The sequence below is a fragment of the Poecile atricapillus genome, chromosome 20 (assembly GCF_030490865.1).
Source record: "Poecile atricapillus isolate bPoeAtr1 chromosome 20, bPoeAtr1.hap1, whole genome shotgun sequence".
Lineage (NCBI taxonomy): Eukaryota > Metazoa > Chordata > Aves > Passeriformes > Paridae > Poecile > Poecile atricapillus.
Genome location: NC_081268.1, coordinates 1,298,488 through 1,317,500, shown reverse-complemented (window position 1 = coordinate 1,317,500; position 19,013 = coordinate 1,298,488). Strand labels below are relative to the sequence as shown.

The 19,013-nt window shown below is 43.1% G+C and overlaps 1 protein-coding gene across 9 annotated transcripts in view; it reads right to left on the bottom strand.

Annotated features, from left to right (window-relative positions):
* The window catches only part of MAPKAP1 (MAPK associated protein 1), an 89,845-nt gene that overhangs the window by 67,614 nt on the left and 3,218 nt on the right, over positions 1–19,013 (bottom strand). For 4 of the 9 annotated variants that reach the window (XM_058853316.1, XM_058853325.1, XM_058853324.1 and 1 more), the window contains exons 2-5: positions 12,868–13,054; positions 11,789–12,113; positions 8,651–8,740; positions 5,654–5,802 (exon numbers count right to left, since the gene is read on the bottom strand). In XM_058853316.1, coding sequence (XP_058709299.1) covers positions 5,654–5,802; positions 8,651–8,740; positions 11,789–12,047 — 498 coding nt within the window. In that variant the 5' untranslated portion in view covers positions 12,048–12,113; positions 12,868–13,054. Of the gene's footprint in view, positions 1–5,653; positions 5,803–8,650; positions 8,741–11,788; positions 12,114–12,761; positions 13,055–14,564; positions 14,659–19,013 lie in introns of those variants that run through there. The other 5 variants (XM_058853318.1, XM_058853321.1, XM_058853319.1 and 2 more) reach the window with 4 other exon arrangements.

Below are 19,013 nucleotides of genomic sequence, written 5' to 3'. Positions count from 1 at the left end.
GCATAGGGACAGCACACTGAGCACAGGGACAGCACAGTGACCATAGGGACAGCACACTGAGCACAGGGACAGCACACTGACCATAGGGACAGCAGACTGAGCACATAGGGACAGCACACTGACCATAGGGACAGCACACTGACCATAGGGACAGCACACTGACCATAGGGACAGCACACTGAGCACATAGGGACAGCACACTGAGCACAGGGACAGCACACTGACCATAGGGACAGCACACTGAGCACATAGGGACAGCACACTGACCATAGGGACAGCACACTGAGCACAGGGACAGCACAGTGACCATAGGGACAGCACACTGAGCACACAGAACAGCACACTGAGCACAGGGACAGCACACTGAGCACATAGGGACAGCACACTGAGCACAGGGACAGCACACTGAGCACAGGGACAGCACACTGACCATAGGGACAGCACACTGAGCACATAGGGACAGCACACTGAGCACAGGGACAGCACACTGAGCACATAGGGACAGCACACTGAGCACAGGGACAGCACACTGACCATAGGGACAGCACACTGAGCACAGGGACAGCACACTGACCATAGGGACAGCACACTGAGCACACAGAACAGCACACTGAGCACAGGGACAGCACACTGACCATAGGGACAGCAGACTGAGCACAGGGACAGCAGACTGAGCACAGGGACAGCACACTGACCATAGGGACAGCACACTGACCATAGGGACAGCACACTGAGCACAGGGACAGCACACTGAGCACATAGGGACAGCACACTGACCATAGGGACAGCACACTGACCATAGGGACAGCACACTGACCATAGGGACAGCACACTGAGCACATAGGGACAGCACACTGAGCACAGGGACAGCACACTGAGCACAGGGACAGCACACTGACCATAGGGACAGCACACTGACCATAGGGACAGCACACTGAGCACAGGGACAGCACACTGAGCACAGGGACAGCACACTGAGCACATAGGGACAGCACACTGAGCACAGGGACAGCACACTGACCATAGGGACAGCACACTGACCATAGGGACAGCACACTGACCATAGGGACAGCACACTGAGCACACAGAACAGCACACTGAGCACAGGGACAGCACACTGACCATAGGGACAGCACACAGACCATAGGGACAGCACACTGACCATAGGGACAGCACACTGACCATAGGGACAGCACACTGAGCACACAGAACAGCACACTGAGCACATAGGGACAGCACACTGACCATAGGGACAGCACACTGAGCATAGGGACAACACACTGACCATAGGGACAGCACACTGACCATAGGGACAGCACACTGACCCTACCAAAACATGGCCACAAGGGCAGGGTGAGGCACAGCTGAGGCAGAGCTGCAGCAAAGCTGTCCGGCCGGGCTCAGGCTGCTGGCTGCTGCCCTGGGCAGAGCTGCTCCTCCTTCCCACTGTGAGCCCCAGCACCCCAACAGACCTGGCCCTCCAGCCAGGTGAAATCCAAATAAAACACAATAAAAGCCAGGGGAAGGAAGGGCTGCTGTGGTTTCAGTCTCTGCCGTGGCACCAGGAGGCCTGTGATGGTCACTCACTGGCCTGGGGCCGCAGGAGGGGCAGTGCCAGGGACACCCAGCACAACCTCAGCACCCAGCAGGAGCTCCCCAGGGTCAGGCAGCAGCAAGTAAACCACTACTTCTAGCAAATGCTTTACAAACAACCCCTACGCAAACTTATTTCGGTTGGATTCAAATGAGGATCATTTCACTCAGCTTAGGGGCAAAACACTGAAATAAAAAACCTAATTTTTTTCCACACAGAGATCTTAATCCTGGATTAATTATTTTACACATTTTCCATCTTAATTAAAGCAATATTGCTTCTTTCTTAAGTTCTTTATCTACTTTCTTTAAGTAAAGCTATTTAATACTGGGGATTGTGGAAAACATTTGTTCGTGATTATGCAGACATACAGTCAAACAAGACTGAAACAAGAGCAGCATGCAAAAATGTATTTAAGGACTATCATCCCAAAATGCTGCTAAAAGCTATTAACCAGTACGTGTTAATTGCCACAGCATTCATATTAATTTTCACTTCGGGCCGACATTGTGGAATATTTCCCCTGATACATTTTAAACAAAGTTTAATTTAAGGAACTGCTTCTATCAACACTTATGAAAATTAACAGCCAAGCAATTAGCACTCATGAATTATCCCTTCCCCCATGCTTGCTACAGCATCATTTTTAAAACAGTTGCTACATGAGAAATTGTTGCTTTTTAACCCATTACCAAAGTAGCCACAAGAAACCTTGTGGCACTACAGAGAGGCACCTTTCCTCACCAAAGGATTTTTAGCATTTGTCCAACCAAAAATTACACTGACCAATGTTCAGTTAAATTACTTCCAGTACTCAAGCAAATGCCAGAGAACTTCATAAGATCAGAAAAGCCAAACTTCATTCTAACTCCATTTGCAGCTAATCATGAAAGCAGAAATAAAAACAACCTGAGAAAATCTGATCAAAGGCTTTTGGTCTTATAACCCCAGCTTACTCTAGAGCCAAACAATTCCTTCCTCACATTTTTGATCTCTTCTGCACCTCTTTCCTGCCTGAGCATTGTGAGGCTCAGCTGGGTCACTGAAATGAGCCATCACCACTCCCGTGTGTCACTTGTGCTACCTGGACAGGGCTTTCAGCTCTGTCTTACACGGAAGCTTTTTTCCCCAACATTATTAAAACTCAGCAAGATGGAACAATAAACTGTCAAAACTTGATTTTCCAAGTCCTGTAAACAGAAATAAACACAAATTTATTTATCAAATGGGTGATCATTTAATTTGCATGCGTACAAAAGAAATCAATTTGGCCAGTGATTTCTTAAGCCTTCAAGTAATTTTCTATTCCAATGACACCTGGAGGAATTACAAAGAACTAAATGTTCTTATATACACTTAGAAAGTGTATATAGGATTTATTAACCAAGTACAACCCATGTGCTTTACAAAACATGAGAACAGGTCCAGAGCTGAGGTTTACTATAACTATTTAAGGAAAAACTTGAAGAAAGAGTTGAGAGTAGTTACTGTAAGTGTGGCTCCTGTTAAGAACTGAAGTTTTACAATGTACAGAAAACCACAAATCTGTCCTGGGTAGTGGTGGAGCCAATTGTGTGGATTCCTGAGCTGCTGAGAATGCCTCCACTGTAGCTGTATTTCACAAGGCATATTCTCTACTGTTTTGATAATTAATGAAGTGATCAGGACAGGAAGAAATTAGAGTGCTTTAAAATTTTACTATTTCATAAAATCACAGAAGTGGTTATGAAATAGACAGTAAATCTGGCAGGAAACACCTGGAGGATGTGAGCACTGCCCAGGCTGGCATTCCAGAACACGACCTGCTCTGATCAGCTGAAAACAATACCTTGGAGAGTGGTTTAGGGAAGGAGGACCCCAAGGAGGATTTATCTGATTTCAGGTCAGGAGCCCAGTCAGGGGTGAAACCAGCGAGGATGAGGAGCACAGACACGGCACAGAACACTGAGCTCTCCTGCTTTGCCCATGCACCAAAAAATGACTGGTACTGAGCAACCTGAAATCTGCATTACCAAACTCAAATATGCACAAACCAAAGGCCTGCTTATAGCCCTAAAGATCTGAGGGCCACTGTGTCCCCCTGAGTAAAAACATAATTAAGTAGGGTGTTTTTAAGACATGTTTAATTAGGCCCCCAGCCCCTCCTCACCCCCCCGCCTCTCCCCAATTATGTACCATTTCCCCCAGAGATACATGGCTCTGTTAATTATGTAAATAAGCCATGCCCTATTCCCAGAAAGAATTATATTTCTGTGAAATACTGCTCATCTATTATCAATAAAAATAAATACAAGACATATGATATGTCATTAAAAATATTTTTTAAAAGCGCAATGATTTTTGGTGTTTTTACTGACTGAAAACACATGAGAACTGAAGTAAAATAACTCACAACTGGACTATGCTTCTTCTAGATCTCAGATGGTCAGCCAAGCATTAAACTAGATAATACATACAGAACTATAGAGAATAAACTTTATATGCAAACTATATGATACACTAACAGAGTAATAGAAACAATGGTGTTAAAATTAATAGATTGAGATTATGCTCTAACAAAATGCCCATCCTATTATTTTGGATTGTAAGGAAGGTATCTTGATCTGCAGATCACAGCTGAGGTAATTCATATCAAACCCTGCAAGTCACAATTGAGTGACATTGAGGTATTTCCTTAACCTCTCAAACGTAGAGTGCAACTTGCTTCTAGTGGACCAAACACCTGCTAAATGTATCTGACTTCAATAGGTGAAAATTAAGGTGTTCATTATAGACAACAACAATTAATACAGTAAAGATTAGCTTGGATTATAAAAGAGGGAAGGAAAAATGCTAATGTTTCTCAAGTTTCTGAGAAACAAGACTTAAACATGACTGAATTATAACAGAATTCTCTTTAAAAAGCAGCATTTGATTTTTACCTCTCCTATAGATAACATGAGTTCCATTTAAATGTTTGTCCAGCTGAAATTTTGTGGCACCAGAACAACAAACCTGGAGTTTAGAAAAAAGGCCTCTTGGTGCTGTCAGCATGAAAGTGCTGCTGTCGCACGTTAATGAGGCCAGGAATTTTGAAAACCTGAGTTAGCATTAATTGCCACATGCTAATAAATATAAAATCACAGTAGAGGAGCTTTCACACATGGGCTTCATAGTCTAAAGGTTACCATCTCAGAAATATTCCAGATACTCCTAGAAATGTCAGCGGAATTACAGATCTGACTTTCCACTTCGAGCACACCTAACAGAATATGAAATTCTTCCATCACAATGGTAATGAAGCTCAAACTCCATCCTCCCACAGGAGATTCCACAAACAAATCCAGTAGAAAACAGATCTGTGGAGTATTTATACTTGTTTTGGAACAATATGACAATGATCCATCACACCAATGTTTATATTTCAGTTTCTAGAGATGATGACAGAGAGAAATATTTGACAATATGGAGCACAGGCAAGCCATTAATCCCCAGGGTGAGCGATGCCAGATCCATCTCCTGACCCCCATGACCTGCCAGGTTTGCAGCCAATCTCCTCCCTGTGTTACACAAATGAGCACTTGTGCAGAAATACATTGATTAGTGCTTCGTTCTGCCTTGGATACTGACCTACTGATACTTGTTTTCCACCCTCAAATCAGACCATGGTTTCTCCCACTCTCAGTAGAGCACTGAGGACAAAGACATGAATCACGGAATATTCAGCAAGTGCTGTGATGTGGATAGACAGAACAGTTTGGTTTTTTTTTTTAAATGCCAATTAATCAATCACTTATACAAAGGGTCTCATCATCAACTCTAGAGGGACATCCCAGGGCTCCCAATGAAGCACCTCACTAACCTGCTGGAGAAGGAAACAGCAAGGTAGAGAAAGTCTCAGTCCAGAATTTTGTAATGGAAACAGGAGAAATGGCCCTCCTGAACCTGGAACCACTACATTTGATTGCTTGTAGACAAGCACTGCCACTACAAAGTCTAAGTGAGCTTGCACAGGAGCAGTGCCTCAGGCTGTCACTGCCAGGGGACCCCAGCACCTGACAAAGCCACCCGGTCACTCACCTTGCCGTCGAATTTGGAGTACTCATTGAAGGGGTTGTTGAGCTGCAGTGGACACTGTTCCAGACGCACAGAGAGGATGGACTGCTTCCCAGAACATGGGGATTTCACTCTAAAATTCTTCTTTTCAAACAGTGAGCTCAGCTCCTCTGCTGCGGATCAGAAAAGAGATTAGAGGCATCTTATGAGGAGATGTGCAGAGGCTGCTGCTCACCACAGAGAGATAACATCATAAGAGGGAGCACAAAATCAAATAAACAAACCAACAAATGCTTCAGCAGGGCAGGATCTACTACCACTCTTTCACAGCCCAAGGATATGAAACCATTAAGAAGTTTGAATGATGCTCCTGTTTAAGCTGAGAAAAACTTGAGATTTTCCTGTACAGAGAACAGAACTGATCAGTATAAGATCCACTTGAGCCAGGATAACAAGAGAACGACACATTCCTGGTCTTTCTGCTTGCCTACCTTCTCCTAAACGAGCAGGGAACAGGCAGGAAAAGCTGCTGGCACATGAAGAGCACAGTTCCCACGGAGCTGCAGCACGTGGCACGGTGCCACAGCACAGGACAGCACCACACTGCCCTGCAATGACACCCACTGCCAGCTGCAGCCCTGGCACACACCTCAGCCCAAAGGATCATCTCTGCAGATTTCACTTCTCATGGCAGATTGGATATAGCCTCCCCTCATAAAAACATCAAACTTGAAACCACCATTCCAAATCAACAGTCTGAACAATAAAAACAAAAAAGCTTTCTAAAACAAAGGGGATCCAAGTTCAGGAGGTCTCTGTGTGGTCTGTGAAGGCTCATAAAAGACTTTTTATGTGAAGAAAGTGCACAGCTGAATTTCCAACAACTCAGCTTACAGGCATACTTTAAAAAACCCTAAAAAATATCACTTCTTATGTTACAGGGCCACGATGAAATCAGGGCAGAGCCCAGGGTGTTTCAGCACACCAGCACCAACGGGTCTCATCTGCAGGGAGCCGTGACTTAAGCTGGACAAGGCTTCCCACATCTGCTCCAGGAACCAAGAGCCCCCAGCCTCCATCAATCACTGCCCAGAACCAACCCCAGCTCGCCCAGGCTGGCACTCCTGCCCTTGGCTTCCCTCACAGCTCACAGATTTACATCTTGCTTCTCCAGGGAAGTGGAACTGTTCCCAAGGCGGAATGACCCGGGACTTGAGCTGCAGGGAGTTGGTTCATTTCTTAGAGTGCAAAATTAAAACCTGTCAAATGATAACTAGTCAAAAGCTCCATTTATTTTTACCAGCAGATTGCCTTAAAATTCAGGCAGTTGGCAGAGGTGCTAAATACTGGCACTGAGAGATCCCCACGGGCTTGTGAGAGGCTGCAATTAACCAAAAAAGCTTGATTTAATCCCTTTCAATGTGGCCACTTTAACTCCATTAGGTTGTTTTGGTTTTTCAACAAGCTCTTATAGCTCTTCATTGGTTTTTAAAAAAATCTAAATCATTATGCTGGAGTATTACCTTTAACTGATAATTTCTGGGCGCTTGGAGTTCAACACGAGGTTTTACTCGTACAAGTGAAAAAGCAAGTTTTTATCTACAGCAATTCTGTATGGGCTGAATGCAAGACCTCAGAAGGATTTCCTTGATATAGTGTTAATTTGCATTTTATATGCTCTGAAATGACGGAATGTAAGATGCAAAGGTACAGAGGATATCCTTAAGGATAAGGGCTCCTCTTTCCCCTCGCTGGAGTGGTGTTGTTCATGCAAGTAAGGCAGAGACACTCAGATCTCAGTGGCAGACAGAGGAGTAAGCAGAGAAGGAAAATCAGCTCTGCCAACAGAGCCCGAGTGCCTGGAGTTTTTGTGTAACTTATTTATTTTTTAATTTAAACCAGATCTGCAGCAGGCAGGGACTGATCCATTTGCCAGCACGTCCCTCAGGGGGACAAGTGTGACTGCTGGGACAGCTGCTGTGTCTGCAGGGCAGCACGGAGGGAGGGGATGTGACCACGGAGCCCCCGGCAGCGGCTGCGCAGGACCCAGCTCAGAGGGCAGGAGACACAGGAGAAAGATCTGCATCATCACTGGCCAAATGCTATAAAATATGGAGCAAAGAGTTGGAGGTTATGGTAGATTAACCTTTAAAACCTACAACTCTGCTTACAGAAAGAGAAAGGCAAAAACATTTCAGAATGCATTAACAGGGGTATCCAACACTGCTGAACACTGAATTAAGGATTAGTGCGACTGTGCTGCCCGTGTGAGCAGCTTTGTTCACTCCTCTGAAAAAGATATTAGAGTGCTGGAGAATGTTCTGCAAATGACAGCCATGGAGATATGAGGAATTAGGCAAAAAAAGGGAGATTACAAAAAAAGGGACCTCATTAAGATATACACAAATTTTGAAAGAAGTAGGCATGACAGACCATACAAGGGTTTGAATGTGTGTCAAATACAACAGAAATAGAAACTAGCTTGAATTCTAAAATAGGAAAATTGAGACAGATTTGTAATTTCATATATTACAATTTAAACTATGTAGAACATCCAGTCACAAACACTTAATTATATATTTAACAAAAATAGAATTTAATTTATTTTTGAGAAATCAGTGATAATAGTTTTACCAGGAAAGACCAGATAAGCTAAGACAGCATTTACTATGCTTGCATTTAAGTAGATCATACTTCTACTCTTTATTTCTTAAGATTCCTACCTTATCTAAAAAACTAGCTACAAAAATCCTCTATAGAAGTACACTCTACAAAATCCTCCATCACCCAAACACCACAGTGATGCCTTGGAGTGCAGAACCCAAAACAGCCACTCCATAACCTCAGGCCAAACTGGGTGTTCAACACTTTTCTTCTTCTTTTCTTTATTAACACCCCCCGGGACAGCACAAAGAATTTCCTCCGTGCTTTGAAACCCTAGGGGAAAATCAAACTGCAAATGTTGTAACCATCAAGGGCAGGAATCAAAACAGAAGGAAAAGAAAAGATATTTTCTTTTACCTGAGCAAGAAGTATTTCTGTCTTTCCACTGAACGTTTTTGCATTTTATTTGATTTTGTCTCTCTTTCCGCAGACGTTCTAGTCTCTGAGCTTGAAAAGAAATATTACAACTATAAGTTTGTCAATGAAAGTTTACTATAAACAAAGACATAATTAACTACCTTTATATGAATAAAGATGTTTTATACTGCATATGTAGGGGAAAAAGTCATAAAATTTTAAAGGTGGCACCCCTGAAAAGCAAATACCAACAAAAACATGAAAATGTTCTTGATTTATAATTGAAATTAGAGGATATAAAACATTAATAGAGATCATAAAGATAGTATTAACATGGAAGAGAATAATAAAATGTGAAAACTTCTGTGATTAATATGACATTTCATTATATAAATCATTAATAACGGTCTTAAAGGAATTTTAATGCACAAATGAACTGAAGTGAATATTACATTACAGGAATAAAATTACTGTTATGAATTACTCTACCCGTTTCAAAAATTAAAGATAAATGAACTCAGACTAGACTATTAAAGTTTTAAATATAAAATCCTTTATCTAAAAATCATGAAAATTATAAAATGTCAAAGCGATATAAATTAGCACAGCTTTTTCTTCAGTAGGCTGAAACAGTTTATAGGTAGTAAAATAAATGATTTGTATCTTCACAACATTAGTCAAATCCTAAAATGAATATAATATTTCTTTACATATATTTTGACTCCATCTTCAAAATATGGTTGGAAAAAAATGCCCCAAAATTGTTCTGATATCAAAGAACTTGCAGCCCAGTGTACCAGACAACTTAAATTTCCTTTTTTGTTAACAGTAAGAGCTTCCTTGGGGAAAAAACCTGCTGGAAGCCACCCAAGACAATGACCCCAAAAAACCAGATATGCCATGAAGTGTCCACTCAAAATAAGCAGATTAGACTGGGAAGTAGAACTAACAGTGCTGATCCCTGAAGGAAACAATTTGCTGGATATATTAACAATTTTGATGTATTGAGATAATTCATTAACTAAAATGGGTTTGTAGAAGAGATTCAAAAATGCTAAATTACTCTGACAATTTTTGGATACAACTGAAGTTCCCTGAGCCTTTTCAGCAATTAAAAAACATTAATAAATATTTTCTATCCCTTCTGTTATTCTTTTACATTTAGGTCTTTGAACTGAATTGTGGACAAGTGATATTTTTTCCCCATAAAAACTGTCAATTAGGGAACTGATTAAAAAAACACTCCTTTGAGGTTTCACATCTGTAACAAGCAGTTTAAGGTACAAGCACAAATGGGGACTCTGATAAGCGTCTCTTGTTTAAGACAACACGATGCTAGAACGTGAATACCTCTAGGCAGCTTCCTCTTAATGAAATAAGAAAAGTATCCCTCCTCATAAGTTTAAATATTGTGAAACACTCTTGTAGCTCAGATATTTTACTCTGAAAGTAAAGCTCCACATTTGTACTAGTAACTGCCCACACTGCAACTCAAAGTTTCCTTCCAAAACCCTTTCTTCCCAAACGAGCTACCATAAAATATCTATTAGATGAGCAGGCAAACAAAGGATAAAGGAAAACCGCAGAGTAGAAACAAGAATATTGCATGTTTTTATCCTGTTTGGTATTTCCACCCCCTGTCAAAATGAATACACAAGAGCACAGTCACCACCTTGCCTGACTCCATCCTGCTCCTCCACCCACAGCTGAGCATAAGGCACCGCTTCACTGCGGAACTGTGCTACAGCAGCACCAAGGCAGAGGGAACAGCCAGTCCCCACTGGGAATGTGAACCATCCCAGGCTCACTGGGATAATTTTCAGGCAACAGGCAGGCAGTTTTCAGTGTGAAAAATGTGGCTGACCAAAGGCAGTGGTGGCTGCACCAAGGGTCAGCGCAGAGCTGAGTTTGCTGCTCGCCCACACCCAGCACCTGGCACTGGCCTCTCCTCCTGCCACGCCAGAGCTGAGGCAGGAAATCTGCTCCCAGCCCTGACCTTTGAACATGCCCCCAGCTGGCACCTGAAATGACTTCAAACTGTAATTCACACAGAGGTTATTCCATCAGTCTGCTCCTTGGTGAAATGATCCTTCTGATCATGTTCTGGAGTAACTCCATAAATCTTCAAACTTTGCCTCTCCTTCCTCATGAGCTGCACCATGGTCTGAGCTCTCCCAGCCCAGGGCTGGATCCCCAGCACACCTTCCTGCCAGGGCTATAATCTCAGTTTATTTCCAAACCTCACTCTGCTACAGGAGAGCAGTGCCCTGGCTTCTCTGGAACCTTTCACAAGTTCCTACTTGTAAAAGGCATTTCAGTGTCTCCAACACCACACACATTTTCCTGGTGCAGCAGAGCACAGAGGTGCTTTCTGGGCTCTAGGTGGTGTTATAATACCTGCAGAAATCACTTTTAAAAAATAAACAGAAACAGAAAAAAAGAGGTCAGTACTGACCACCACACACCTGGTCTATACTTTACCTCACAGAACTCCTGTTCATAATATTCCTCAGGTCTAAGCAGAACTCTGGATATCCCTTATATGAAACCCCACATGGGAGAGCTCTCTGCCAGTCACGACAAAATGAGTGCATTTTGCAAAAGTGTTCACCCTTAAACTTTCTAATTTGGTACCTTAAACCCTAGCTTAAGGTTCTTCTCAGAAATAAAACTTTAGGAGACAAAATACAGACAAATCATTCCCTTTGCTGGCTCACATCAAACTTCATTCCTCTCTTTTATAACAAATATATTTGATGCCTCACTAGGCAGATTTTTTCTCAGAAAATAACTATCCTGTTCAAAAGTTAACACCCCTCAGACAGTAACAATAGAGATATCAAAGACTGTTCGTGCACTCTGGATTTGGATTTGATGTCTTCACAATTTGAATTTTTTTATATATATAAAACTGACTACCTCAATGTTCCTCTGTACAGGAGTAGGTAAAACAGCAATTAAGGCTCAGCTGACAGCACACTGAAGTAACTGAATCATTACATATCCTTGTAGAAAAGGGCCTCAGCATTACAAAAGCAGTTTGACAGATGCTGAGCGAGTCACGCTCTGGTCTGTCCAGGCGAGCCAGACCGAGGGCAGCAGAATGTGAAAGCCAGTGCTGCTGCAAACACCACGCACCTGTGTTTGATCGTCTTCTGATTCCAAAGTCCCAGCTTGAGGTAATATCGACTGATTGGGAATATACATAGCCCTGAGTCTCCCCATTGCTCCCCTGTGGCTCTGAGCCATTATCCCCATGTGCTGATGAGGGATTGAACTTCTCCAGGTCAACGTCGTGGTCGATCAGGACCATCTCGCACATCCCCGTGTCATCGCTGGTCACGTGCGACTGTCGAATGTGAGCGAGGATAATGGTTGGGTTGTCCAGGAAAGCCATTCTGTCCACAAGGCCACCACTTCACTGTACTATCTTCTCTCCATCTTGTTTCATGGACACACGTACCTAGAAACAATGCACGCCACATTTTAGGAACAAAACCCCTTCAAACACCAAAAGCTCAAACCCCCATTCCAGAAGGTCACTATATGGGATGCACAAACCCTGACTGGCTTAGGGCAAACTGTTCAATTCTGCTGCAGTTTATTTATGCTACACTGGCTGCCGAGATCCATTCAAGGAACAGGGGAGCTGGAGGACAGCTTGAGACCTGAGTCCCAGGACAACAGAGCACAAGAGATACCTACAGACAGGTCCCAGCACTCTGTAACACATGGCTGCTGTAAGGCAAAATACCCCACACAGGAGGATGGCAAGAGAGTACAGAACAGAAACATCTGCCTATTCCAACTAATCCATTTACAAAACTGACAGGGTTTTGGATTTCTTTTCACTCATCCTAACTGTGTTACTGTTTTGCTTCTGCACCTACACACCAACTTTTTGACTACCTTATTACAGACACTCTTCAGGTTTTGTATTTCCAGGAGAAACCTGAATCAAGAAGAGATTAGTGTTTCAGGGCAGAATACTGAACATCTGCTGGCTGCATGGTGCTTCTCACAGGGCAACTGCTGTAACGCAGAAAGCTCTGTGACCAAATACCACACGCCTGAGCTCTAAAGCACTTTAAGAACAGTAATTGCCACTTACCTAAGATATTTCATTCAGAGCACTCAAGTGGCCTTTTGAAACAAAGTAGAGGGCAAAAAGGAAAAGTAAAAAAAAACCCAAACCACAAAACCCAAACCACGCTCACATTGTTATCTGATTTTTCTGTAGCTGTGGGTTTGTAGTTATGTCAATCTAATTCAAGCCCAGGCTGACTCTGAAAGGGGCAGCTTCATGCCCTGCCTGGCCCTGCTCCAGGAATTCCACCACCTCCCAAAGCTGGCAGTGGAGCTGTGGGGTGAGCTGGATCACAAAAATGACCTGCTGAAAATAACCTAAAAAAAAAAAAAAAAAAAAATTTATTCCTGTTCATGCAGCGAGTCTGTCACTGAGCAGGAGCCATGGGGACACCTCCACCTGAGAGGGCTCAGTCTCAACTCACACACAGAGCAAGACTAGATGCAAATTCCAGAAGTTTGAAATCCCCACTGCTTTTCTAATCAGAGAAAGACACTTTAACTTTATAGAGCTGTATGTGTGTGTGTTTGGGATTTTGAACTCAGAAGCACCAGCAATCCCCTGTCCTTGCTGCTTGCAAAACTGCTGCTTTAAGTCCCACAAAGCCACATCCCATGAAAACCTGCTAAAGGCAGCTGGCCTCCTGGGATATTTTAACAGAGGGAAGGGAAAGAAAGGACCAGCAAATGCATTTTGCCATGTCCCCTTTTTTCCCAAGGGGAAAGGTGTAGGGAAAGGTGCACCAACAGTGGGGCCCACAGAGCAGCTTCTGCATTTAGGTGGAAACAAAAGTAAACCTTCATATAGACACTCATCTAACCATGACAAAAGCAAAATTTTCAAGGTTTATTGTAGATTGCAAACCCTCCATTCCTACCAGCATCCTCCCTCCCAGCAAACATGGGTGGGTATCCACTGATGACAATACTCAATAAATAGGGTTACAGCCTTCAGAATTTTAAACTTTTTTTCCTCCCTTGACTACAAATATCATAGGGCTTTTTTCAGAGACCATCCCCTTTTTGCTTTAAAAAATACACACAAATTCAGAAGTATTACATTAAGCAACAGACCCAGCAGCAAAAACAAATTCAATAAAGGAATGGTAGAGAAACAAACCTGACATGCTGCTGGTTATTAATACACTACTGTTACCATACATTGTAATAAATCATGCTATTAATGAAATTTGCTCCGGCAGGATCCTTGGAGACCCTCAAAGCCCAACCGGACACAGCCTGGAGCTTGGCTGGCCCTGCCTGGAGGTGGGAGTTTGGATGGGATCTCCAGGGGCTCCTGCCAGCCTCAGCAGCACCACAACTCCACACTCTGTTTGAATTTTCTCACTCTTTCCATGGAAGTAAGTGGGGCTGCTCCTGAGGGAGTTCTCCCTGTCCTCCGAGGCAGATGTCCCACCCAAAGGCAGCCATGGATGTGTCAGGGCTCTGGCCCTGCACCTGTGTGACCAGCTCAGAAAACACAGACACAACCATGTGCAGCTTGTGGACATCGCAAAACACGCCTTGAAAATGCTCTTTAAATGGAATTATTTCTACTCACTGATTAGGAAGGGCCACGTGTACCTGCAATTGGCAAAAACTTGTTTAAATAAGCAACAGCCTCAGGCGTCGGAAAGGTCTGCAAACTCCCAATCAAAAATTACTGCTGCCCCATCAATGTGTCATATAAATGTTGGCACGTTAATTGTGTATTTATAAGATTGTTAATGGTTAGTTAATTTACCTCCCACACTATTATTGTACTTGAAATGATTTAATGTCTGCTGAGGGAGTTAACAACATGTAACAGCAGATGCGAGAGTTTTACCTTTATACTCTGCACCCCGACTTCCTGCCATTAACAGTCGTGTGCTAAATCAGCCAAGCTTCTTCCCAACTGTACATCTGCAACTGCTTTTCCCATAAACCTGAATGCTGAGAAAGTGCTGGAAATTCTGCAAGTTTAATACAAACATATTTTTATTTCCTCCTCTTCAGAATTTTCAAAAAGATACATTCCATCTAATTTATCAACACATTAATACTAAATGGAAACTCTGAAGAGTTAATATTCTCAAAAAAAAAAAAAAAAAAAAGTTCAAACCCCCAAATTCAGTTTGGGTTTTAATGCCATATTTAGTAGTTGTGTCCTACAGAATTCTAACAGTTCCTCCTGTTGATAAAAGCACAGACCCGCTCTGAGGAACAGTGACTTCCAGTGAGAGAGAAGAACTCAGAGAACCAAAATTCAGTTTTGAAAACCTTTAGTCAAACACCTTAAAGATTCCAGCAAAATCACAGACCCAAACTCAGTTTCTAGATCTGCTGAGATCTGCCAGCACACCCCTTCTGCACTCCTACACCCACACACCATCACCAGATCCTCATGGAGGAGCTGAATTTAATGGAATTCGAGGACTTTCTAAGCATCAGCATCTTATATGTTCTTTAATCCTAAACAAAAAATAAATGTTCTTCTAATACTTGTGCTATACAAATAATCTACTATTGAATAGACCACTTTGCAGGCAGCTGTCAAATGCACTCTGTGCAAAAAGTAAGAGAAGAGAGCAATGTGAAATCCCCAAAATGTCAGAGTTTGGTATTTCTGTAGAACAGGATACACAGGTTGGGGTTTCCATGATGTACTGATTGGCAAAAACCTGTGATTCATCACACAGGCGGACAGAGATCTTCACTTTCTTCCTGGTCTTTATTATTCACCTCTCTAACTTTCTGCACAGTCTGCTCAACACCCCGGGAATGAATGCTCCCTCTCCCCTTCTCGGTCCTGCTGCTGTGATTGTGCACAGCCCCCCATCAGCCTGGTGCAGTTACAGAACATCCCCAAAGATGTCAAATTGCACCATCAAGAGGCTGAACGCCTCGCCAGGATTCACAGGAACTTCGTGGCAGAATCAGACAGCTGCATCTCAGTCTACTATTTTTATCAGCAGTATTCCTCTTCCAGTACCCCACGGCTATATTTATGGCATCGATAGACTCTCCCAGCGAGAGAAGCAGGGCTTTATGCAGATCAGCCTCATTCATAACCCGGCACACAATGAGGAATGCAGAGCGCGCTAACAAACGACTCCGCTCCCAGGAGGTGACACAGAGGTCTTGGAAAAGGATCTGCAGCCATACAGCCTGTACCTTAAACACACAGCTGAACACAGCTGAATTTCGGGAGGCAACTTCATCATCACAACATGTTAACTGTTCTTGTGACCCTCCTGCTTGCTTGATGTACTGCAATTATTTAAATAAAGACTGTCTCTCTTTCCTGTTTCCCCACCAAACACCCCACAGAGTATCATATCTGCATGTTAACCCACATGAGGTGACGATGAGGTATCAAAGCAAGTGTGAGATTAGGGGAAAGGACAAGCTCAAGCTCATGACTGCCATCCCTCCCACCCATCCCGTGTCAGCGCAGACTGCAGCGGCACAGCTGGAACCGCGCTCTGTGCTGGACCCTCTGACTGGAGGGATGGCAGCCATGTGTCAGCCCATGCCCAGCGCTGTTTGCAGAGGAACGTTTGACCTTGACTGAAAAATGCTGAGCGCAGCTTTCCTTACTTTGGGGAGAACACAGTTCCTTTGGAATGGATTGTCTGGGTGTTTTAAATGCACACAGTGGAATTTGACAAAATGCCTCGCTCTCACCGCCCAGCGTGGGGTGGCTCGTCCCTGTCACTCCCCAGAGCGGCTCCAGGGCTGGGCAGCAGGGCAGGGCTCTCTCTGCCAGCCACTGCCCCCAGCCCTGCTCCCTCCTGCAGCTCCATCCTCTCCCAGCAGAACTGCGGATTTCACCTGGTGAAGCGACACCAAAGCCAACAGCGGCTTTCACACCCTGCTCCGGTCCCCGAAAGTTCACAGGCTCCAGGTGAGAACTTTCCAGCTCCACCAAATGCCCTTCAGTGCCACCAGCACGTCTGAAGGGACAGAAGGACGAGTCCCTAAACTGACAAGCCAGTGCCACCTTCCTGTGCATCTTACAGGAAATATTTTCTTCATATGAAGGGTTGATGTTTTTGCCTTTCATGCTTTGAAATACAGACCTCTAAATAAGCTATGAGAAACAAGGAAATCAGAGAAAGCTGTCAGCAACTAAAAATGTTCTGCTGCAGGAAAGAGCTACAACTTTGAAGTTACACCAGTTTTAATGGAATGATTTTAAGAGTCCTCCAGTTCAAATGGCTAAAAGTGGTTCCAAATTCTCCACAAAACTCTCAAGCCAATTCCTGCAATGTATCTTCCTCTTTAAATTACAAAAGTAAGAAGTGAGAAACACGGGAAAAAACCCTTCTTTTCTCCTGTTCTTCAAAGCTGTAATTTGTTTTTGGTTTTTGTTTGTTTGTCTGTTTAAATATGTTTAAATTTACTATCCTCCTTAAGGAAGTGATAAACAATTAAAGCCCTATTCAAAGTAAATATTCTAAAGACACAACTTGTGGCGGTTCAATTTGGATCCAAGACAATTACTAACAAACTCAAAACACAGCATGCTGGAAAAATTATATACCATTGCAGGTCATGTTATCATTCAAGGGCTTCCATAGTCCCTGCACTCAAACACCTCCTTGACTGTAGCTCTTTAAAGTGATCTTTAAAAGTGAATGGAAAAGATAGGCAGATTAGAATTAAAAATTGATTTTTCCCCCAGCATCATATAAGCAGGAACAAGATGGCACGAACATACTTCAAAATTTATGATTCAGGTTATATGAAATAATTTCCCAGTCAACTTCTGTCTGCAATTGCACAAGAAATGGTTCTGGTTATCTGCATTTGCAGCAGCACAAATAATCAACCCCCTCAAACACAGACAGATCCTGGGCAGGCAGGATAAAGGAAAGTGAACTGAAATATTCGAACATTCAAGTTTATGTTTCAGCAAAAGCTCAAGTGCATTTAAGAGTGAATACTTATCTGCAGAAGCTGTCACTCACACTCTGGTCCTATCATTAAAAAGGAAATAATCATTTACAGTCATATAAAGAGGCTCTCTCATAGGAGGATTGGGAAGTTAGGATGAGCAAACACTGCATTACACACAACTTCCAACAAATTATTTGTTCATTTCCAGACCTGTAAATCAATCTGGCATTAGCTCTGTATTTCTGAAATGCCTGAATTTGGCTATACTCTTGTTGTCATACTAATCAGGATGCAAATTACACCAATTCCAATATATTAATTACTGAGCTTTAGAGGGGGGAGAAAATATTGGGGTATGTATGGGAAATGTTCACTCTTCTCTGTCCTGATCTTGTCAAATCTTTATTTAATTGCAGACAAGTTGATTCTCTGCTAACCTGAGAAATCCTGCATCAAGATTTTAAGCAAATAAATAAGTAGAAAAGATGCAGATATTATAAATTAGGGCAGACAAATCTGTATCTAGACTCGTGCCTGCAAAGAGCATTCTATCAATATAGCGAAATGCTAATCTCCTAATTAACAACCTAATTAGGTAATTATGGCTTTGCAGAGGGATGCCTAAATGAAATATGACAACATGGTCACCTCTTTATATGGCACCTGTGGGCCTTTTCAGCTGTCACTGCCGAGAGTGCAATATCAATTTGAACAGATGACAAAGTGTTGTCATTTTTCATTCAGATATTGTGCTGAACGCTGGGATCGAGGCCGCTCCGAGACGCCGCGTCTTGCCTGGGCTCTGCCTCATCTAAATATGTGCAAACACTTCGCTTAATTTTTAATGTCTCTGATTAAGCTTGGTTTTTCATGCTGTCTGCAGGCATTCCCTGACACACACCACAGCTGCAGTGTCACACTGGGGTGACCCACAAGCCCGGAACCCCTGTGGCCCAATTTCACAGCACGAGTGCAGGAGAATCGCTATCCAGAAAAAATATCTGAGTATTTGAGTTCATTTTTGAGGCTTAACTGCTGCTGGCTTTAACGTAACAAAACAAAACCAGAGGACCTTGTAAATAACACGTGATAACATTAATTCTACTTTTTTTTCTGCTGAATACTCTTTCCCAGGGGAAGAGCAGTCCCTGTCCAGGAGAAGGTGAAACTGATGGGACTTTTGCACAGAAAGCTGGGAAGGAACACTTTCAACAAAGGTGCTTTTCCATGGAACACTTTTTGTCACTCATATGCCTAAAATGCTTTAAAGGCAATTCGCTAAGCTTGAACACTCCTAAAGGCCGTCAACCTGTTGGAGCGGGTCTGGAAGAGGCCACAAAAATCATCAGAGGGATGGATCTCCCCTGCTATGAGGAAGGGCTGAGAGAATTGG